Genomic DNA, 22,728 nt, shown 5'->3' with positions numbered 1-22,728 from the left:
ACTTTATGCAAGCTTTTTATTTTAAATGTAAATGCTTGGGAAGCTCCTTACAAATCTTGATTGAGCCGCACCACTGGTTATGTTACTGTTTTAACAGAGTTCATGTTTCCATGCAGAGAAAGTTGTTTCTACCAAATGACAATCTGATGTCTAGAAAGCCGATTTTAATACCACAATAAAGTTATACTCTGCGTGACACAGTGTAACTAAAGCCAGGTTACTTTAATGTTGTCTTAATGTATTTAATATGATATAAGAATTGACTGATTTTGGTAGAAATATTTGCCATAAATTCCTAATAGAATTTGGTATTTATCCTTTAAGGTGGTCTAAAAAGAGTCGGACCTTTAGAAAATGTATCTCTAGAAAATGTTAGTATGTACAAAGATGGAAATGTATCATGGAAAATGTGAAGGAAATAAAGAACCGAGTAGATCACTACATAAAAATTAATCGTAGTGATGGCAACATAAGTTGCAAGATTGGGGAAAGTATGATTGCAGCTTCAAACACTGACCTTAAAGAAGAGATTATGTATCTAATTTCTACAAAGGAAAAGCTTCTGGAAGCTTTGCTTTTGCCATAAATAAGTTTGCTTTGATATTGGCGATAGTAAATGTATCTGCTAAATTTCACCCTTCCATGCCATGAATTCGTGGCAGTTACCAGCCTTGCAGCTCTTGCATTTTGCCCCTCTTGGTTTCCTTGACATTTCTGAGACCATGTCAGAACAGCCTGAACATGGCGGCTGAGTGCCGCAGTGTTGGGGTGTGAAAAAGCCTTTGGCAGCTCTTCCCATCCCGTGATTGATTTGGATCCTCGAGTCAACCCGATATAGGTCCAAAGGCCTTTGGGGTGGTCAAGAAAAGTGATGTTTGACTGGATGAGACGTTTTTCTCGAGTGTAGTGCGAGTGCTGAGAAGATGATGACCTTCGTGGTCTTTCGGATGGGGGACATTTCTGAAGGAAGGCTTGAGGGATCAGATTGACAGATTGACACTAGCACTGCCTTTCGTCTTGACCAGCCTCTAGTAGCAATGAGTAAAAGTTGATCTGAAGAACTTAGCTCTATTTTAGAAGCTTTTTACAGTATGTGTTTATAATACAAACATCTGTTACACCAAGGATGTCATAGAGAGCTCAGATCAGTGAAGCAATTTGTGTAATTAAAGGTTTGTAGAATAAACCTTAGTCAAAATAACACTTTAAATTGTCATGTTTGCTTTATTCCTTTTAGTCTCAATATTTGCCTTTTAGTTGTTTTAATGAATTCAGATTAGAAGAAAATTGCAATCAACCAAATAGCATTATATAGGACTAGATACAACTTCACAGACCTGGCTGATTTAAACTAATTCTACTCACCTTTTTTGTTACAGGAAATAATTGTTTTTATTTTGGAGTGGCACAGTAAAAGTTAGAATTTGAAACCAATGGAGAATGTGGGGCAGGAACTAAAGATTAGGGCGATGGCCAGGACTCAACTTTAGATGTCACCATTTAGTGAGGGCTTTTCATAGTAGGAGAAAAAGATGAGGAAAATATGCTTAAATTACATGAAAATATATTCAAAATGAGGCTGAGTGCTACTTCGTTTATTTTGCTTAAAATTTGGGCTTAAAAATAACATAAGAATGCTGTTTAGTCACTCAGACGTCGTGCCATATGCACATTCAGTTGTTCAGATTTAAAAAAGAATGCTTTCAGTGAACTTTTTGGATAACTTTTACTACATTCTTCACATTCACTGCCCTCACTTGCCCCCTTTTTCACCCGGGCCATCCTCCACTGTAAATTCCCTCCACTGTCAGGTGAGAATGTGCTTGCACTATGACTTTATACGGACCTGTCACCCCGATAATGAAAAAAACGGCAGTGTAACAAGAGATCAGAGGGGTACTGGGTTTGAGAAGTCTTTTTTTTTTTTCCCCCCTCCACATTAATATCTGCAATCATTCACCGGGATGGAAGATCGTAATATTCTCCTCCTGCAGGGGACACAAGCAGTGGGGGGACCTGGAGGTCTCCCAGAGGAGCACGCGGCAGGAGATGGAGCTCCTTTTAAAACATTAAAGGTTCCTCTGTGATGTGTAAGGTTTGGATGGAACACTTAAATCAGAAAATAGGTCATGTGCAGTCCCACAATAATTAGATTTAAAAATTGATACTATTAATGAGTCAGGGAATCCCTTTGTAACCTTGACTTATTCAGGAAACTTATCTGTCTGAACTGATAACAAACCAGTTGGAAAGTTTCATTTGGTATGCGTTTTGCTGTCGCTGTGCGTAAATGTGAGTTGCATATTTGCAAATTGCATTTAGGTGAAAGCTTTTTTTTTTCTCAGAATGAAAGTACATTTTGTAATCCTCTATTGTTCTCTCTTTCCTTCTGTTTCTGTCTTTTGCATTGTTTTCCAGATATCCGTCTTGTAGAAAACCTGTCGGGTGAGCTAAAAAAAGACAGCCTCTGGATGATAGAAATTATAAAATGCGCAAAGACAAATGGCCAAACATCCCCTTCTCTTTAAGCTCCAATCTTGTGAGATAGCATGAGACACAATTCTGTCTTATTCGCGGGAATGTGTGCCACTTGTGAATTTATAAAAAGAAAAAAGAAAAATCTTTATGGTATATTTATAGATTTGTCACTGTAAAGATGTAGATGTTGGATATTATTTCTGCACATGGCCTAACTGCCTGCACATTGATGTTTAGGGAGACTTCCTCATTCTTTGTTCATGCCAAAAGTTGAGAACATCAACACCGCTCTGCTCCCCCCCCCACCAAAAAAAAAAAATAAAATAAACTAAACTACAATCAGCTACTGCTGTATAAAACTGCTCTGTCCAAAGATTACATTCAGTTTGCCCCCCTCAAAGTTCACTTATTAATGCATTTAATCCATTTGTTTAATTCTTACAAAACCATTGTGCCGTTGCCAAGCAACCACCACAGACTCCAGAAAATCACAGTTGGAAACCTGTTTCAGCAGGAACACAAAGGAGGATCTCAGCTAAAATGATTAACTATTCCTTTTTAAAGACATGGGGTGCTGGGAACAACCTACAGGACTACAATAAAGCACACTCACTACTACTACTTTACTTTAGCATCATGAAATGAAACGTACTTACAATACATGTTTTAATACTGTAATTAACTATGAGATTAATCCGATTAGTTAAATTATTTTTGGTAATCATCTTTTAAACGCCGTACCCGACTTGATGAAAACCAAAAAAAAAGTGAAATAGATAATAATCTGTTTCATAAAAGTTAAGTAATTGAGCTGGATCAAGTAGAAACGGTGAAAGCAGATGGTTGAGTTTGGCTTGAGAAGTCCTCTCACAGTGAGAGAGGACATTTGTAGTAAACTTAATAATTAATTTAGAAAAACAATTTCTAAATGCTTCTTTGCAATAAACAGTTGTTAAAACAAGAGTAATTTATTTTTTCAATGTGAAGAGAACTCATTATACTGGGACAAGCCAAACCTGTGGAGTGCTTTTCTACTTTGTGAAGTAAAAATGAACAAAACAGGACTCGTGGGTAATGGAAAAGTAACATTTTACCCTAAGAGTTCTGATTATTATTATTCTATAAAGTAAAAGGTGCATTAAGGTTAAAAAAAATGGTGCATGGATTCAGACCTCCTGTTCAAGCCAGTGTGAAGAGAGTGATGCACCAGCTATGATGCTTTGTGGCTAGAAAATTAGGAAGACTTGACTCTGACTGTCGCAAATGTAAAAAAGGAGCATTCAGTAAATTTTAATAATAATTGTTCAGGCAACGACGGAGAGGTGGCTTTTTCTGCTTTACGAGTTGCATTGAGGTAAAACGCAGATATAAAACAATATGGCTGTGAATTTAAGCTACAATCAGGGCTAAATCTGACATTTTTTCTATGACTATAATTCTCATTTTTTATTCAAACTAATTTTTTTCTCCATACGGTTCATCTCTTTGTCCACGTTCCTCATGTGCTTCCTGTCTCTCGTTTTTCTCAGCTTCCTTTTGTGTCATATTTATACTTTAAAAACTACTTAAGGAGGACAGAGTACTCTAAAAATTTGCATTTGAAATAAAGGGATTTTGACAAATGTGTAGGAACCCTGTGTAACTTTGGACGCACGTTGTGTTAAATTAGCTGTAAGCCAGTTACTGGTGTGGCTTAAATTATTTCAACAGAACAATTCCCCAAAACCAGAATTGAATAAAATTTATAGTTGGAACTGCTTGTAAAGTTGAGAGGGCATGGCTTATTACCATGTGTATTACCACTGTGATTAAACAATGTCACCTTGCAGGAGAGAAATTCTCCACAATTCTTGCAAGATGGCCCCTGAATTACCTATAACTCGTGGCTAATGCGATTGTGATGATGGTGAACTTGGTGAATTCCTAATTAGTAACATCCTTAATGTCAATCTAGCTGTGATAATGGGCAACATTAGTCGACGGAGGAAATTGATTGAGATGTAATTTGCAGAAGTAGCTTGAGGGAACCACGGCAAAGTCGTGGAGACGGTATCCTGTCACATTGAGAGGAAATGTTGTGGCAAATGCTGTCGGTGGCCTTCATTGCTCTAATTATCTGTTTTGTCCAAAAATGTCCCGTCTGTTAGAGTTCGTCATTCTAGAATGTGATTCCTCCCACCTGTTTTGAAAAGGAACCCCTTTCCTCCAGACTCCTCTGCAATGGAGCGCAACGAGAAGTCGGTCGGAACAGGCAGTACGTTTGAAAGCTGGCCTCGTGCGCCTTCTGCTTTCCACAGCAGCTCCCCCGTGACCCAGGAGGATTAAGCTGGGCCGTAGCACTTTTCTTTCAGGTTAGCTGATTTATGTGGCTTCTGCAGAGAAACAAAGGGCCTGAATTTGTTTGAAGTGCGCAGGTGAAGACCCTGAGATGGCACTTTCAAAAAAAGCTCCCACTGGGACCGAAATCTCTTGAGCCACACCTGTCAAGGCAGAGCTCAGATCCTCGCGGCACCCTTTCACCTGCGCAGGCAGCCGCCGCTCCACCTGTGCGCTGTCTCTCCACATCAGGTGTTCCCAACTCAGCGCCGTGGCGCGCCGAGAGATTAAACGCCATCCCATGTGACCTAGATTTCTCTCTTTCCGGAGATGGATTGATTCAACTTTTCTTTTCGTTTTCCTAATTTTCTAATTAGCGATTCCGCGACACTTTGACATTCAACCTTGAATTATTTCCTCCTCCGCTCATAAAGCAAGCATTTGTTCCGGATCTGAAAAGAAAACTAACAAAGCATGTTAATGTTCTTGTTCATTCCATGATCAAATATAATCATTCTCTTCTCTAGAGGAGATCTCCCTTTGGGCTAATTTCTGGTGCTGTTACTTGCATGTCTGACAAATTAGAGCTGGCGAGGAGGTGGAAGTGCTGAAGTTGACATTAGCATTGTCATTAGCATTTTATTCCTTTTTAGATTAGCAGAATTCAAAATTTTGTTAGGCATTAGGACGATTGGAGGGGTTTAGGTCAATGGGCCATGCCCAGAACTGTAAACGGGTGGAGTCAGAAAATAGCTTTTTAGTGCTGAGCACAGACAAGACTTACGTTTTATAATAAGTATGTAAGTTTTTATTTTAATAGTACCTTCCAAAGAAGTGCTGTTGATATGGTTTTAAAGAGAAAACACATAATAAAACACAGATTAATCAGTTCAATTAGTAAATCATTGAATATGATTTAATCACAGAAAGTATAAGTAAAAATACTTATGTTTTAGATGGCTTGACAAGTTTTTAAAACTTTGCTCACTAACATAAAACAAGGTATAGTCCGAAAGAATGAATACATTTCATTTATTGATCATATTTCTCAAATGGTAGAGAGTCCTGTAGTTTAGTTTTGTAACTATATTTTGTAAGTATATTTAAGGCATTTTACAATTTGTGACAATACAGCCACAAGCCTCAGTGGATTTTCTTGAGATTTTATGTGATAGACCAACACATAAAAGCTTAACGAGGAAATGAAAATAAAAATATGGTTCGTTTGTTTACGTCCTCCTCAGAGTCATTGCTTTGTATAACTTTTCTCAGTTTTAGCATTATTTACATCTAGAGACATACATTTTCCGCTTTGTAAAATCTCAAACGTTTACTTTCACTTTTATTAACACCTGAATATGCTTTATATTTTGAGCTGTTTCATTATAACTCTGACTTTATGTTTAATGTTGTAAAGCTGCAAACTGACTATCCGCTGTATATTGTTCTGTAACCAAGTCCTGCTTTCAAACTCCCCACAAATTAGCCTTTTGGGCATTTACTTGGCCTCATAATGCTTTTTTATGAAGTTATACATTTAAATTAAACAAAGGTGGATTCAAATTTTATTTAGAGGTATCGAAATAGAAAGGACTGAATAAACTGTTTTGAAATCTTATAAAAGTTATAAACCATGAATCCTTCTCTTTCCACTTCAAGTTGGTCTGTTAGATAAAATCATAATGAAATATCTTGAAGTTTACAGTTGGAAGTTGAAAAAAGTGCATGAAGAGTTTAGCAAGCCACTTACCTACTATATATACCACGTAAACTAGGAATGGTGACATCTATGTTATTTTTCTCCCATTTTATTTCTTTTTTGACAGAGATGTCAGCATATCTAATCTAATTCCCATGTTGAAACAACTATGCGTAGATTTGTGTTTCAAAGTCTTGCAGTTTTGAGCTAAAATTTCATATGAAATTATTTTTGCGGCGTCGGCTTCACCAGAAAAGTATGGCTTTCAGACTCAACAGAAAGTTGTCTTTGCGTCGTTTTTTTTTTTCTTTTTCTTTTTGACATGTGACAAATAAAGCATCCTAACCCCACAGATCAAAACGCATCTTCTCATCTGCTGCTTTAACTTGTGCAACAGACAAACAGNTAAACTAAACTACAATCAGCTACTGCTGTATAAAACTGCTCTGTCCAAAGATTACATTCAGTTTGCCCCCCTCAAAGTTCACTTATTAATGCATTTAATCCATTTGTTTAATTCTTACAAAACCATTGTGCCGTTGCCAAGCAACCACCACAGACTCCAGAAAATCACAGTTGGAAACCTGTTTCAGCAGGAACACAAAGGAGGATCTCAGCTAAAATGATTAACTATTCCTTTTTAAAGACATGGGGTGCTGGGAACAACCTACAGGACTACAATAAAGCACACTCACTACTACTACTTTACTTTAGCATCATGAAATGAAACGTACTTACAATACATGTTTTAATACTGTAATTAACTATGAGATTAATCCGATTAGTTAAATTATTTTTGGTAATCATCTTTTAAACGCCGTACCCGACTTGATGAAAACCAAAAAAAAAGTGAAATAGATAATAATCTGTTTCATAAAAGTTAAGTAATTGAGCTGGATCAAGTAGAAACGGTGAAAGCAGATGGTTGAGTTTGGCTTGAGAAGTCCTCTCACAGTGAGAGAGGACATTTGTAGTAAACTTAATAATTAATTTAGAAAAACAATTTCTAAATGCTTCTTTGCAATAAACAGTTGTTAAAACAAGAGTAATTTATTTTTTCAATGTGAAGAGAACTCATTATACTGGGACAAGCCAAACCTGTGGAGTGCTTTTCTACTTTGTGAAGTAAAAATGAACAAAACAGGACTCGTGGGTAATGGAAAAGTAACATTTTACCCTAAGAGTTCTGATTATTATTATTCTATAAAGTAAAAGGTGCATTAAGGTTAAAAAAAATGGTGCATGGATTCAGACCTCCTGTTCAAGCCAGTGTGAAGAGAGTGATGCACCAGCTATGATGCTTTGTGGCTAGAAAATTAGGAAGACTTGACTCTGACTGTCGCAAATGTAAAAAAGGAGCATTCAGTAAATTTTAATAATAATTGTTCAGGCAACGACGGAGAGGTGGCTTTTTCTGCTTTACGAGTTGCATTGAGGTAAAACGCAGATATAAAACAATATGGCTGTGAATTTAAGCTACAATCAGGGCTAAATCTGACATTTTTTCTATGACTATAATTCTCATTTTTTATTCAAACTAATTTTTTTCTCCATACGGTTCATCTCTTTGTCCACGTTCCTCATGTGCTTCCTGTCTCTCGTTTTTCTCAGCTTCCTTTTGTGTCATATTTATACTTTAAAAACTACTTAAGGAGGACAGAGTACTCTAAAAATTTGCATTTGAAATAAAGGGATTTTGACAAATGTGTAGGAACCCTGTGTAACTTTGGACGCACGTTGTGTTAAATTAGCTGTAAGCCAGTTACTGGTGTGGCTTAAATTATTTCAACAGAACAATTCCCCAAAACCAGAATTGAATAAAATTTATAGTTGGAACTGCTTGTAAAGTTGAGAGGGCATGGCTTATTACCATGTGTATTACCACTGTGATTAAACAATGTCACCTTGCAGGAGAGAAATTCTCCACAATTCTTGCAAGATGGCCCCTGAATTACCTATAACTCGTGGCTAATGCGATTGTGATGATGGTGAACTTGGTGAATTCCTAATTAGTAACATCCTTAATGTCAATCTAGCTGTGATAATGGGCAACATTAGTCGACGGAGGAAATTGATTGAGATGTAATTTGCAGAAGTAGCTTGAGGGAACCACGGCAAAGTCGTGGAGACGGTATCCTGTCACATTGAGAGGAAATGTTGTGGCAAATGCTGTCGGTGGCCTTCATTGCTCTAATTATCTGTTTTGTCCAAAAATGTCCCGTCTGTTAGAGTTCGTCATTCTAGAATGTGATTCCTCCCACCTGTTTTGAAAAGGAACCCCTTTCCTCCAGACTCCTCTGCAATGGAGCGCAACGAGAAGTCGGTCGGAACAGGCAGTACGTTTGAAAGCTGGCCTCGTGCGCCTTCTGCTTTCCACAGCAGCTCCCCCGTGACCCAGGAGGATTAAGCTGGGCCGTAGCACTTTTCTTTCAGGTTAGCTGATTTATGTGGCTTCTGCAGAGAAACAAAGGGCCTGAATTTGTTTGAAGTGCGCAGGTGAAGACCCTGAGATGGCACTTTCAAAAAAAGCTCCCACTGGGACCGAAATCTCTTGAGCCACACCTGTCAAGGCAGAGCTCAGATCCTCGCGGCACCCTTTCACCTGCGCAGGCAGCCGCCGCTCCACCTGTGCGCTGTCTCTCCACATCAGGTGTTCCCAACTCAGCGCCGTGGCGCGCCGAGAGATTAAACGCCATCCCATGTGACCTAGATTTCTCTCTTTCCGGAGATGGATTGATTCAACTTTTCTTTTCGTTTTCCTAATTTTCTAATTAGCGATTCCGCGACACTTTGACATTCAACCTTGAATTATTTCCTCCTCCGCTCATAAAGCAAGCATTTGTTCCGGATCTGAAAAGAAAACTAACAAAGCATGTTAATGTTCTTGTTCATTCCATGATCAAATATAATCATTCTCTTCTCTAGAGGAGATCTCCCTTTGGGCTAATTTCTGGTGCTGTTACTTGCATGTCTGACAAATTAGAGCTGGCGAGGAGGTGGAAGTGCTGAAGTTGACATTAGCATTGTCATTAGCATTTTATTCCTTTTTAGATTAGCAGAATTCAAAATTTTGTTAGGCATTAGGACGATTGGAGGGGTTTAGGTCAATGGGCCATGCCCAGAACTGTAAACGGGTGGAGTCAGAAAATAGCTTTTTAGTGCTGAGCACAGACAAGACTTACGTTTTATAATAAGTATGTAAGTTTTTATTTTAATAGTACCTTCCAAAGAAGTGCTGTTGATATGGTTTTAAAGAGAAAACACATAATAAAACACAGATTAATCAGTTCAATTAGTAAATCATTGAATATGATTTAATCACAGAAAGTATAAGTAAAAATACTTATGTTTTAGATGGCTTGACAAGTTTTTAAAACTTTGCTCACTAACATAAAACAAGGTATAGTCCGAAAGAATGAATACATTTCATTTATTGATCATATTTCTCAAATGGTAGAGAGTCCTGTAGTTTAGTTTTGTAACTATATTTTGTAAGTATATTTAAGGCATTTTACAATTTGTGACAATACAGCCACAAGCCTCAGTGGATTTTCTTGAGATTTTATGTGATAGACCAACACATAAAAGCTTAACGAGGAAATGAAAATAAAAATATGGTTCGTTTGTTTACGTCCTCCTCAGAGTCATTGCTTTGTATAACTTTTCTCAGTTTTAGCATTATTTACATCTAGAGACATACATTTTCCGCTTTGTAAAATCTCAAACGTTTACTTTCACTTTTATTAACACCTGAATATGCTTTATATTTTGAGCTGTTTCATTATAACTCTGACTTTATGTTTAATGTTGTAAAGCTGCAAACTGACTATCCGCTGTATATTGTTCTGTAACCAAGTCCTGCTTTCAAACTCCCCACAAATTAGCCTTTTGGGCATTTACTTGGCCTCATAATGCTTTTTTATGAAGTTATACATTTAAATTAAACAAAGGTGGATTCAAATTTTATTTAGAGGTATCGAAATAGAAAGGACTGAATAAACTGTTTTGAAATCTTATAAAAGTTATAAACCATGAATCCTTCTCTTTCCACTTCAAGTTGGTCTGTTAGATAAAATCATAATGAAATATCTTGAAGTTTACAGTTGGAAGTTGAAAAAAGTGCATGAAGAGTTTAGCAAGCCACTTACCTACTATATATACCACGTAAACTAGGAATGGTGACATCTATGTTATTTTTCTCCCATTTTATTTCTTTTTTGACAGAGATGTCAGCATATCTAATCTAATTCCCATGTTGAAACAACTATGCGTAGATTTGTGTTTCAAAGTCTTGCAGTTTTGAGCTAAAATTTCATATGAAATTATTTTTGCGGCGTCGGCTTCACCAGAAAAGTATGGCTTTCAGACTCAACAGAAAGTTGTCTTTGCGTCGTTTTTTTTTTTCTTTTTCTTTTTGACATGTGACAAATAAAGCATCCTAACCCCACAGATCAAAACGCATCTTCTCATCTGCTGCTTTAACTTGTGCAACAGACAAACAGTCATTTTAATAAAGCGCCTCTTGTGCTCAGCCACCGTATCATTCCTGGAGGCATGCTGAACACCAGGAAATGGGAGCCAAACAAGCCTATTTCTCTCTGTCAGGCATTAAGCTGAATAGGAAGCAGCATCATTTTCTGCTTCTGCAGGGCAGAGGCACTGAGACAGACGTATTGTAGCTCTGTCTGTTTACAGAGCTGGGAATGAGGATGCTGGGGGAACGACACAGAAGCCATTGTCAACCAGCCTTGTTACTGTCAAGCAAGAGTCGGGCAGCAGCAAAAGCCAAACAGTGTGTTTAAACAAACACTCTGCGCTGCAGGTGGGGAGGGGAAGGGGGTGTCTGTCCAAGTCGGACTGAATGCCCCTCACCCATTTTCGAAGCTGTGATAAATATATATATATATATAAAATGTTTGCGATCATTACCACAACGTGTTTCCACACATCCGCCCCCCTCCAACAGCCTCATTTTTATTACTTACGGGGAAAATGACAATAAGGACCTTCCATGTCTCAGAGTTGGAATCCATATTCATCTTAATTGGTGCCTGGCAGGTTGCGCGGAATGGAGATGGATTTGAAGTCATTTGCTGGAAGTTCTTGACAGGCGCAGTGGAAGAGAACGCGGGGCCCCCGTGCCGGCACACATAGCTTCAAAATCATCTGTCAAAATTTAGCATATCTGAGGAGAAGGCTGCCTGTCATCTCCAATGTACATCTAACCATGCACATGGGCGCATTTGATCTGGAGCTGTGTTGTACCCTCGATGTAAAGCACATTCATCAAGTTGATATTTGGTTGACAAGACAAAATATGAAAAAAATAAATAAATAATGGAGACAGTGGGGGTTTAAAATGAGGTGAACATAGTGCTAAGTCAGTTTTTTAAATTATTTACTTGTGCATCGTGATATCAAACTAAACTGTTCTAAGCTTAGACTGCAGTGTTCACTTTTTATCCTGATTTAGCTCCGTTACTTTTGATGCGGTTTGTTGGTTTCGCCTCAAAAAAAAAAAAAAACATTGCTGACAAGCTCACAGCTCAGCCAAAGAGATTATCAGTGGAAATCTTCACTCTAACTTCTTTATTTCCCCCCAAATCAATGTGGTGAACAGCAAGACGTGATTGATAATGATATTGAGATTGATCGTCTAAATCCCTTCCCACAGTTCAAAGTCCCCAAACAGAGAACATACACATGCAATTCGGTGCAGAGATAGAACTTGGCAGGAGCTGCCAATAGATAAGTGAAATAGGGCCAGACTGAAAAGGCCCATCAGTCCCTGAGGGGCTTAGCTGCCGGATTGTGAAGCTCTAAACTGGCCGCGGTGGAGGGAGATAGTCGACATTGGTTTTAAATTACCCCAGATTGCCTTGTGGTTTCAGTCTGCGGGGCTGCCAGCAGACAAGATGTTTGTTAAAACAAGTGCAGACACTAAGGCAGATTGGGGCGAAGGGTGGACCTGTGATTTCCTGGCCCGACAGAACAGGTTGGAAAGCTGGTAATTGCAGAATTGGCAGACAGGCTAAGGAGGTTTTGCAGCAATGATATCTGCCGCTGGGACCGGGGAAGTGGTGTTGCTACGAAGGTGAATTGGTATCTGCTTTAGGACAGGCAAATACAATACAAACATCTTATATAGACATGGGCACATCACTGGTGTCCAGTTAAAACTCTGATTTTAAACACTGTTTCAAAACCACTAAAACTTTCCATGTTAACATTTTATGATTTAAAGTTAGTCTGAGAAACAAGTGATAGTGTAAGATGACAAACATTTCCTCAGCTGAACCCATTGTTGCCCCTCCCACACTTGTTGTTGAAGGCCATTACACTTTTCCAATTCACCAATTCAATCCAATTCAACTTGGGGAGCCTTGAAATAAATGCCCCCTGTTTGTATTTACATTTTAACAGAAACATGGGATGTTGAAATATTTGTGTGCCCTTATCAATAATAAAATAAAATAAAAATCATGACTGTGATCAAACTTTTCTGATTTCTGATCAACTTTTTGAATTTTTCAACTTGTATTTTGACTACCTATCTTTGGTTTAAGCTCCAAGCTTCTTGATTTTGGAAGACCTCTTTACCATCACCCTAATCTTTAGCTTCTCCGTTGGGACTCCAGGACATCACCACTGTAGAACATTAATATTACTACTAGTCAGAAAAAAATGTTGAAATAATATAAAATACTTCTAAGTCTGCCGACCTTATTAACGAATAATGGAACATAAGAGAATTAATGAAAAACTGCATATAAGATTTAAAAGATGGCACAACCAAACCACTTTGAAATTTAAATAAACAGTCACTTCTCAGAAATAATGAAGAAACACTATTCTGCTAAAGAATATTTCTATTCTTTAGCAGAATAGAAATATTCTTTATTGTCCCACAGGAAATTCTGGTTCAACGAGACGTCTAGGTCCAGAAAAAGATAACAGTAAAAATGTATAAAGGCAAATAAAATTAAGAATAACATCCTGTACATTAAAGACAAGATTGTAACTGAAACATAACGGGCAGTTATCATAAATACCGTACTCCAATCCAAGAAATGTGCAGCTGAGTAGAATCATTTTTAGAAACCGTACATAATGTTTTTCTTTACAAAACGGAGATGTGCAAATAACAGCAGAAATGTTACTGAGGACAAACATTTGGGATGTGAACACCAAGACTCCGAACTCGCTGGACTACCTGGTGGTTTTTAATGCACTTTGAAATGCCTTTAAATGCCTTGCTGCTGAAATGTGCTATGCAAATAAAATTTGATTAATTTGATTGACTGACATCAAGTTTGAAATCACTTCGCCTGTTGCTTCTTGAAAGCCAGTCCCTTTCCACAGCTGTTGAGAAGCGCGACAGCAGAATACTGTGGATGTGTAGAAGCACATGATGTGTTTGTTTTCCATCAGCTCTTTGGCGTTGCATTGTCACCCTCTCATTTTTATTCTTCTTGGCACGCCGCCACGGTGCAAAACTTTCACACACACTCTCCTGCACACAGCTTTTAATGTCCAAAGTTTACTTTTGTTACAGGTGCAATAACAAAAGGCCTTTTAAGTCTGACTTGAAAATCTTTAGGAGAAATTGGCTCCAGCATTGAGGGGTTGAGATATTGATTCTGGCCTCTGGCTCGGTCTAGGAAAAGATGGATAGATTTCTTTTGAAATGCACTCTGCGTGAGAATATAAAGACTATTGTGTGTTCTCACTCAGGAATAAATTGTTTCATGACATATCTAGGGCCACCTTTTAAGCTTCAAGCCGCTTGCTTCTCTTGAAAGGCGAATGTTGACAGGGTGGAGCACATTCATCTGTGCTCCCAGACTACCCACACCTCATAGAAGCATTTATTGAAAGTTAAAGCTCCTTCAGAGAGCTGGCAGCCGCTCGTTGGAATATCTATTTCAGCAGCTGCTGAGGCTGATTATATGGGGGTTGAGCCACACACTGGCAGCGATATGCACCTCCTGCCGAGGGAAGAACTATTATGATGGTAGTGACTGATGTGTTCATCTGCATGAATTTGTACAATCAGAAGCGCTTGTTTGTTTTGGTGACACGCCACATGTTATCTGTGACACATTTTGTTTTTTGATTTACGACACCGGGAACGGCGGAGTCGCGCTCATTTGAAGGAACTTGTGATAATCTCTGTTGGAACGAAATGTCTCTCAGTGTTTACCTCCATGCAGAACAGCTGCATGGTGGGTCAATAAAAGGTAGCAGGCATTATTGGAGAGTTTCCCTATACTGACACCAAGAGCCTCGAGCGTCGATCAAAGCGGTGCAAATTGATTTATTGCCTGTTCACATCCTGTTACCCTCTCTTAATGATACCTTGCATTGACTGTTGTCAACACGAAAAGCAAGAATGGGTTAGTTCAACACAGAAATCAGATCCCTCTATGGAAAAGGTAGAAAATACAATTACCAAGAGAAGACACTGTGTAATTTAATTCATTATCACTTTCCGCTCTCATTTAGATATAAAATTGCAGGTTTCTTGTGTTTTCATTGTGTCGACCTCTGGCATCACATCTAACTACGGATCCTGTTTGAAGTGCCTTCATGCCCCTTCAACTCTTTAGCATTTTCCCCACAATCTTCAAAGTAGTTTAGTGCTTTTGTTTTGTGATTGACCGACACAAAGAAGTGAAAAAGTTTGAAGTGGATTGAAAATATGTGGCTTTAAAGATGATTTACAAATGAAAATCCGGAGAGTGCAGCACTATTAAAACCATATAGTCCTGACTGTTCACATAAAGCTTTGGGGACATTTAAAGCAAGTTTAAGTTATAAAGAAATATTTCAAAATCTGCCAGTGCAATGTTTAACATCTACAAACCCATCAACACAAAAAGCCTAGGAACAGGAGAGATCCACTGCTCAGGTGGGAAAATCTGGTGACAGGATTAATTAATTATTCACTACTTTGCACATCCGGCATTTATAGAAGAGCAGTAAGATTTTTTTGTTATTGAAAGAAAATCATAAGGTCCCTTGTAGCCATGTAGGTGACAGAGGAAACATGTGGAGGAAAGTAATCTGGTGACCAACAGTGAGACTCTGCAGAACCTGACTACATGCTGAGGAGGAAGTTTAGCCGTTTGCCTCAGACGTGATGGACCAGGAACATAGCTAAAAGTTGCATTTTACTGGTCCAGATGGACACTGGCCTGGAACTAAATCCAACTGTGAGTCTAGTAAGATTCAGTACGTTAACAGATGCTCTACATCTAGTCTGACTGAGAGAGAAATGAAATTTCAGGCTGTAGAAAACATGCAGCTACAATCACAGTACTGTATAGATGTACGAGTACCTATGTGCACTTTGTGATGGTCTATTGCAAAAATATCCTGTTAAAACTTAACATTTCCGGTCAGTAAGTGACAGAGTAAAAAAAAGAAAAGGAAATTAAAAAGGGACCTACAATTTTTGTTAAGTGCATATTTTTCAAATTGAACATATTCACAGTTAGCAGAAGATGGTTTTTAATGTATTGTTGCCAAATGAGGAAAGTAACAAGAGAATTGTTAATGGACCAGAACTGTTAATGATGTCTTTGAAGGCGAAGAAGCTTCGAACTGCGTTTTTATCCCTCTACATTTTCCTGATTTATTATTGAACAGAGTGACATTTAAAATAAAGAGTTAAACCTTTCAAAAATTAAGCAAGAATCTGCCTCTATGCTCTGCATACTTTTTTAAAGGACTTATTTTTCCTCTTCAACAGCGTTCACAATTCTCTCCTCCTTCCCACTGGTTCTGAATATGCCTCTTTTCTTACCAGTGCCATTGATTTGAATATCAAACACCAATAAAAGTCACCTCTATGGGTCTCTTCAAGCTCCGACATGCTGAGGGAAGCTGGCGGGTGGCACGGCCCAAAGAATCTTGAAACCGTTGAGTCAAAATATTTAATGGCATGGATCCTGTTCCTACAACTCTGCAGCCAAAGAATCGTGTTAATGTTTTTCAAGTTACGTTTTGGCAAGACAGACATTGATATTCATTTGGAAGGCCAGCTGACTGAACAAGCTGTGAACAATCTTTTTCAGCCCCCATCTTCATAGGTCCGGAGTTTTCTTATAGATCGTCTGATGAATTGTCTTCAGGTTCATTGGTGTCAGTTTGGCAATTTGCCCAATGTTAGACTCTATAAGCAGCTCATTATCTGCAAGGTGGGTGAATTCATCAAATATCTTTTCCATTCTAATGTCATGCCACTCAGTTATACATTGGAAAATAATAGCTTTTTAATAACAATACATTTATAATAGAATTTCTCAAGTGTTAGTACATTGTCTATCACTCTTTTTCTGTGCTGAAATATCAGTGTGGTGCATGGACTGTAGCACATTTTTCCTCTTTTACAAGCAAACAAACTAAGGTGACCAGAGCCCATTACAGTATAAATCACAAGAAGATTAAAGGAATCTAGAAAATACAACACTAGAAATTTGATCATACGGAAAAGGGACATTGAAGTAAAAAAAAAATATATGTACTTTTCTGTGCACACCTCATAGTTATTTTTCATTTATGTCAAAGATGGCTGCTGACAAAGAGTCCCTAAATGGACACTGAAGGAAAAAAATAAAAACTAAACTTTGTCGTATGCACCAGATAGCATCTTCCACCAGATACCAGATGGTATCTCACACATGAGAGATACTATCTGGTACATAATACGTGGTGCGCACACAAAAGTATATTTTTTATTTTTCAACACAATGTCCCTTTAGAAACTAATCTGCCATTTACAGGAAGACTTAATATCAATAAGTCAGAACAAAATCCCAACTCATATTAACTTTAAAGCGTTTTAAAATATAAAATCAATTCTACAATGGGCTGAAAATCAATGTAAAGAGGATAAAGTAGGGGTGAAATTTGTGTCCTTACGACGGACACAAATTTAGAGCCTTTAAAATAATCTAAAACCCACAAATAAAACCAGAAATTGGTGTCTACTGACAACATCGTCTCAAAATGACCAAATTTTGTAATAATTGGAGACAGCTGGTACCCCAGATCATTTATTAGACCACAACCGAAATTCTTTTACACAAATATGATTATTGTTCTTGTGGGAACACTGTAGCCTGGCTACAGCCCACTCATTTCCATCCTAACAAGGCGAGGATTTTTCCAGACAAGCTCTCGACAACGACACATTTTTTTACCTGTGATACTTTGCAGCCCGCCGTTTTATAACCACCCCCTCAAAAAGACAGTCAAAGCAACAAATACATCATCATGAGTTGCCCTGTGGTGCTGGGTATTAATTATCCTGTGTTCTCCACTCATTTGCACATGTACTGTAAATGTCACCAGAGAGATAAATAGGGAGACAAAAACTGCAGCTTGCTGTCTGCGTGCAGCAGAATGTCAGAGGGAGCTCGCAACAGATGAGATATTGGTTTTGGCTTGTTGTGGATTATAGGTCAAAGGACATTTCCACAAGCAATAAAATTAGCATGCCGCCTCTGTTTATATCCTTACAAACAGCATGCCAGAACACATTTTCATGTTCGCCGTTTAGATTAATCTCTGGCAAGTTTCAGAGTAATAACGGGTACATCTGTTTACAACAAAAACGCTAATGTAATCGGAAGCAATACCATATCATTTTGTCCAAAGTCGTCTGCCAAGTCGGAAAACTACCAACTCTGATCTAAAAGCCATCTTTATATTTCATGTTTTTACTCAGAATGAACTCCTTCCAGCCACCTACTGTTCTGACATTACATTTTTGTAGATTTATGAGTGGATTGAAAAGCACTTTGGGGCAAAAAAGAAAAAAAAAAAAAAAGATCGTCTCTCACGTTCTCTGTGTGGCCTTTAAGGTGCGAGGAATAAAGGGGGTATTTGTATTAATCGATCACATGCCAAGCATGGTTGAAGCCTGGCCCTAATGGTTGCTTGCTGTCATTTTGCAAGCAGCTTATAAAAAGGATTAGAGTGGCTCTGTGGAGTGGGAGTGCGTGAACAGCAAAGTTCTGTGGCCGGCAAGGAAAATAAATCAATTTATGCTTGATGGCGGTGCGGCTGGGGAACATAATGTCTAACGATGATGGAGTTTGGACACTTCATACTTGTCATTGTGAAATTGGACTGCCGTGCTGCTAATGATGGTAATGTATGTTGTGCCTCGCCTACTACAGTAATCCTTCACTCTGTCTCACTTAAATGCATCTCATTGTCTGGCATACTGCATTATGAATACCGGCAGGAGAAAAAAAGAAAAAGACAAGAATTTAATTTATATATTCATTCGTTTGAGCTCCGAGGTAATGAGAAAAACTGGATAACCATATAAATTCATTCTTTTTTTCTTTTTTTTTTTGTTCACAGGCGATTGTAACTTTGAGAAGCCGCTGGCAGCGTGTGGATACAGCCAAGGCAGAGATGATGACCTTGACTGGGAGCAGGTCAATTCCAGGGAGAAGACTTCATCAGATCCATGGATGCCCTCAGGTAAGGCCGGTGATGCTGGGCACATGATGAAAAGAAATCATGCTGAGAATAAGTAACTCAAAAAGCTGCACATTTAACACAGTCTGCTTTATGTTTGATGCAGTTAGAAGCTGCTGTGGACAAAAAAAAAAAAATGGTTTTTGAGTTAGTGAAGAATCCCATTTTTGAACTCTGACTCATTCTTTTAACATGAACAAAGCCATTTTTTTATTTAAAAAAAGGAAACTCACTCATATATTCTTATTTAAATGTATTCAAGTTCAACTTAACTTCAACACAGTTCAGTTAAGACAGTCTGAAAAGCGAACACACAAATTTCCTATGTCAATCTTTATATTTAAGAAGAAGAAAAAAACAATAAAAAATAGTCAAAGTTTTCATTAGTTTTTGAGGAAGTAATTGATAATTTTACATGTTTTAAATGTTGGATGAAGCTTCATTGCAGATTTGACGTCAGTACAGAGATCAACTAGGAATAAGAGGAACGTTTTCCATTAAAAAAAGCAAAATATGGAGAACACAATCACGTAAAAGATCGAGTGTTAGTGATGGCGACTAAAATAAGGAATATTATGTAAAAATAAAAAAACATAGTACATGTCTTCAGGAGATATACTCCATGTACAACACTTAATCTCCCAAAGACACAACTAATTTGACAGCACATTTATGTGACAGATTCTCCCCTGTTTTATTACATTTATCATCCAATGGCTGCTTCAGTCTGCTGTTTTAGGTGTTCATACCAGACTTTCTCCTGATCGGCCCATGACTCTGACTATAATTGGAATATAGTGTGCAGCTACTTTCAATAGCTTTTAGTGTTGGAGACTAATGAATATTTATTACAGCTTTATTCAGATTTGCACGCAACACGGAGCCACTTCATCTTGCATAAAAAGACAATACTTCTAATTCACTTCCAACACTAGTCTAGTCTTTTTTTTTCTGTTTGTTTTCATTGTTGATGTATGTGCTGTTTCTAATACAGTGAATCATTGAGACAGTCATATTAACTAACAACAATTGATATCAAAGCCCTCAGATCCATTTTAATTGAAGACGTCTATCTGGCAGTCACGCGCTGATATTCATTAGAATGCCTTTCCCTGCCTTTTGTATCCGTCGCACGCGATTTGTCTCCTTAATGTTGCATTGATCGTTCTTCATTTGACTTGAAATGCAAAGATATCACCACCTCTGAACACTGCGCTCCCTCGGAATTAGACTAATGGAATGGCGTTTCTTCTTTTCGTGTTATAACAAAGGTAGCATTGCAAACTAATGGATATTGTTTTTCCTCTCCTATCTGACGCCTAATCTAACAAAGGCTGCATCCCAGATAGATTGCATTGGCCCCCCTGGTGACAAAGGGGGAATTAATTAGCAAGCCCTCACTAATTTTAAACAGCAGTGCCCAGACCTGTTTGTGCGTGCACATCAGGTTGATGCGTGTTAAACTGCCCCGGAGAAATTACTTTCCCCCGGTAGGGGAAGTGTCTTTCTTTTTCCATCGCAATTGATTAATGGCGGGACACATGGAAGCCAAGCAAAGGTGACTATGAAATCTGGGAAAGCCTCGACCTGCAAATTAACACTATGCGTGCGGTCTAAATTGAACAGATCTAATTAAAATCCCATGTCTGGTTGGTTAAGAAGTGTCCCTGATTGTGCTTCCCAATTGGACCACACTTTAGACTGACACGTTTTCCACGTGTGCATCTTGAATTGTGTGTAATTAGCAGGTTGCAGCTCTTTCTCCATTTCAAAGTGTGAGCACTCAACCCGCTGTGTGAAACTGTAATCTCCCCTCTTTGACCAGACTGAAAGGGATGTGAAATGTAGTGTACTTGACAGGTAAAATTGTTTTACTGATGCTAGAGCAGGGGTTGATGGGTAAAAATGCATTTAGGTGAAAGCCACGCTGGTGGAAAAGCTATCTCACCTCTGATTGTTGCCTTACTCTCGACTCACACTTATGAATCTTCACAAAATGACCTTATCATACTCACACAAAGAGATTGTTATCCTACCTGGTGTGGCAGGATGGAAATGGAATTGATGTGGCAATCCTCAGAACAAAGAACAGAAGACATTACTACCTCAAGTACCTTTAAAATTGGTCGTAGACGGTATCTGTCTAAATAGGGGTATTCTCAATGTCACTGCGAATGGGTGATTTAAGTGATGATTTAGGTCTTTCCTGTTCTGCTCTCCAAGCAAATAAAATCCTATAAGAGCTGTAATTCCCAGCTCTCTGGTTCCCTCCTCATTCTTGAATCACTGTGGACTTTGTTCAAATGTAGGGTTTGTTTTGTCGTTTTTACATCTTTGTAAAAAAGTAAGTTGTACGTCTAAAGTCAGGAAGCAAAGTGTAGAGTTTAAATTGATGTATCAAATTTTAACGCACTGAATGTGAGGAAATTAAGCCACTTTTGTCAAAAATCAAGTCCTGTTACTTCAACAGAATAGTTGCATCTGTTCTATTTTTTTCTTGTTTGGAGTAGCGCGTACGTATTCTGATGAAAAAGTCAAACTCAACTCATTTCCAATCAGAAACAACAAAACTTCTTCCTCTTGACCCCATCAATCTTCCAATCAGGTTTTTGTGTTTGTTCTTCAATCTAGACTGGAGAAAACGTTTTGGTTGTATTTCCTGTATTCTATATGTCCAAAGACAACAGTGTCTGCTGATTCTGTCGATTGTTTTAAACCATATTTAGTCCTCATTTCACGCAAAAGACATTTGCTACATACCAGAAATCTGTATACATTTCAGTGAATTCTGTTTGTAATGCCGTCAAAGGTGCCGATATGCAGATATTTGTTGCAAAATGTGGCTTTTTGTGGTCTGATCCACTATCTACAAAACTCTGAACTGGCCCAAATATGTCAAATTGTGTTTAGAAAATAAAAAATAAAATAATAAACTCCAGAATGGAGCAAACAGCCTTCTGGTCACATGAGCAGGACACAAACAACGCCTGGAACTCCTGGTTGTTTATGACGATGCGCTGGCTGTCTAATTGCTACGTCTGGACGCAGGGTTGCCTTGTTTATCCCGCTACGCAGAGCTGATTGCATGCTTTGGCTCCTGTTTAGGACGGTTCAGCCCAGTTCTGAGGCTCCGCGCGTCTGCCTGGGCGCTCCCCAGAGTGTTGCTCTGTCAGGCCAACTGGTGAAACCCCCCAGCAAGACTGCCACTGTCTGTTCCGCCCTCAATGACTGCCAATAATTGCAAAGTTTCCGACAGTGGAGACTGATCCAACTTTTTAAAAAATGTCATTGGGATTTTTTTTTTTTTCGTATTTCCGTCTTTTTTTTTTTGTTTGTTTGTTTTTCTTCCTTCACAAGTTGTGCGTTGTGAGGTACACTAAGTAGTTTTCTGCAAAATGCTTTTGCTAAAGTTTTGCAGATGTGATGAGAAAATAATCATTTTTTTTTTTCAGAGAGAGCCACAGCTGGTGCAGAGGATGTTTCCTCTCTGATGTCAGCATGGTATGCTGCCAGCATAGGCTGCTGCTCCCTGCAACTCCCCTGAGACCCATTCTGGGGAATAATAGCAAGAGAAGGAGAAAGAAGGTCCTCTAACTGAGATTAATTAGTGTTTTTTGTATTCTGCAAGGCACAATAGCCGATGCGGTCCCAGCTAAATGACTTATTGTGTTATTCTTAATGTCTGCTATAAATATGTTGCCGGAGAGAAATTGAATGTTTTTGTCGCACAGTTTGTA

The 22,728-nt window shown here is 38.4% G+C and overlaps 1 protein-coding gene across 1 annotated transcript in view; it reads left to right on the top strand.

Moving 5' to 3' along the window:
- Positions 1–22,728, top strand: part of LOC106945315 (protein tyrosine phosphatase receptor type M) — a 216,781-nt gene that overhangs the window by 30,709 nt on the left and 163,344 nt on the right. Inside the window, exon 2 of the mRNA XM_015028913.1 lies at positions 18,872–18,994. Within this exon, the coding sequence (XP_014884399.1) occupies positions 18,872–18,994 (123 nt within the window). The remainder of the gene's footprint in view (positions 1–18,871; positions 18,995–22,728) is intronic.

The sequence above is a fragment of the Poecilia latipinna genome, unplaced genomic scaffold (genome assembly GCF_001443285.1).
Source record: "Poecilia latipinna isolate Pla-1442-1.1 unplaced genomic scaffold, P_latipinna-1.0 Scaffold139, whole genome shotgun sequence".
In the NCBI taxonomy this organism is placed as follows: Eukaryota; Metazoa; Chordata; class Actinopteri; order Cyprinodontiformes; family Poeciliidae; genus Poecilia; species Poecilia latipinna.
This window is presented reverse-complemented; position numbering and strand designations above follow the sequence as displayed.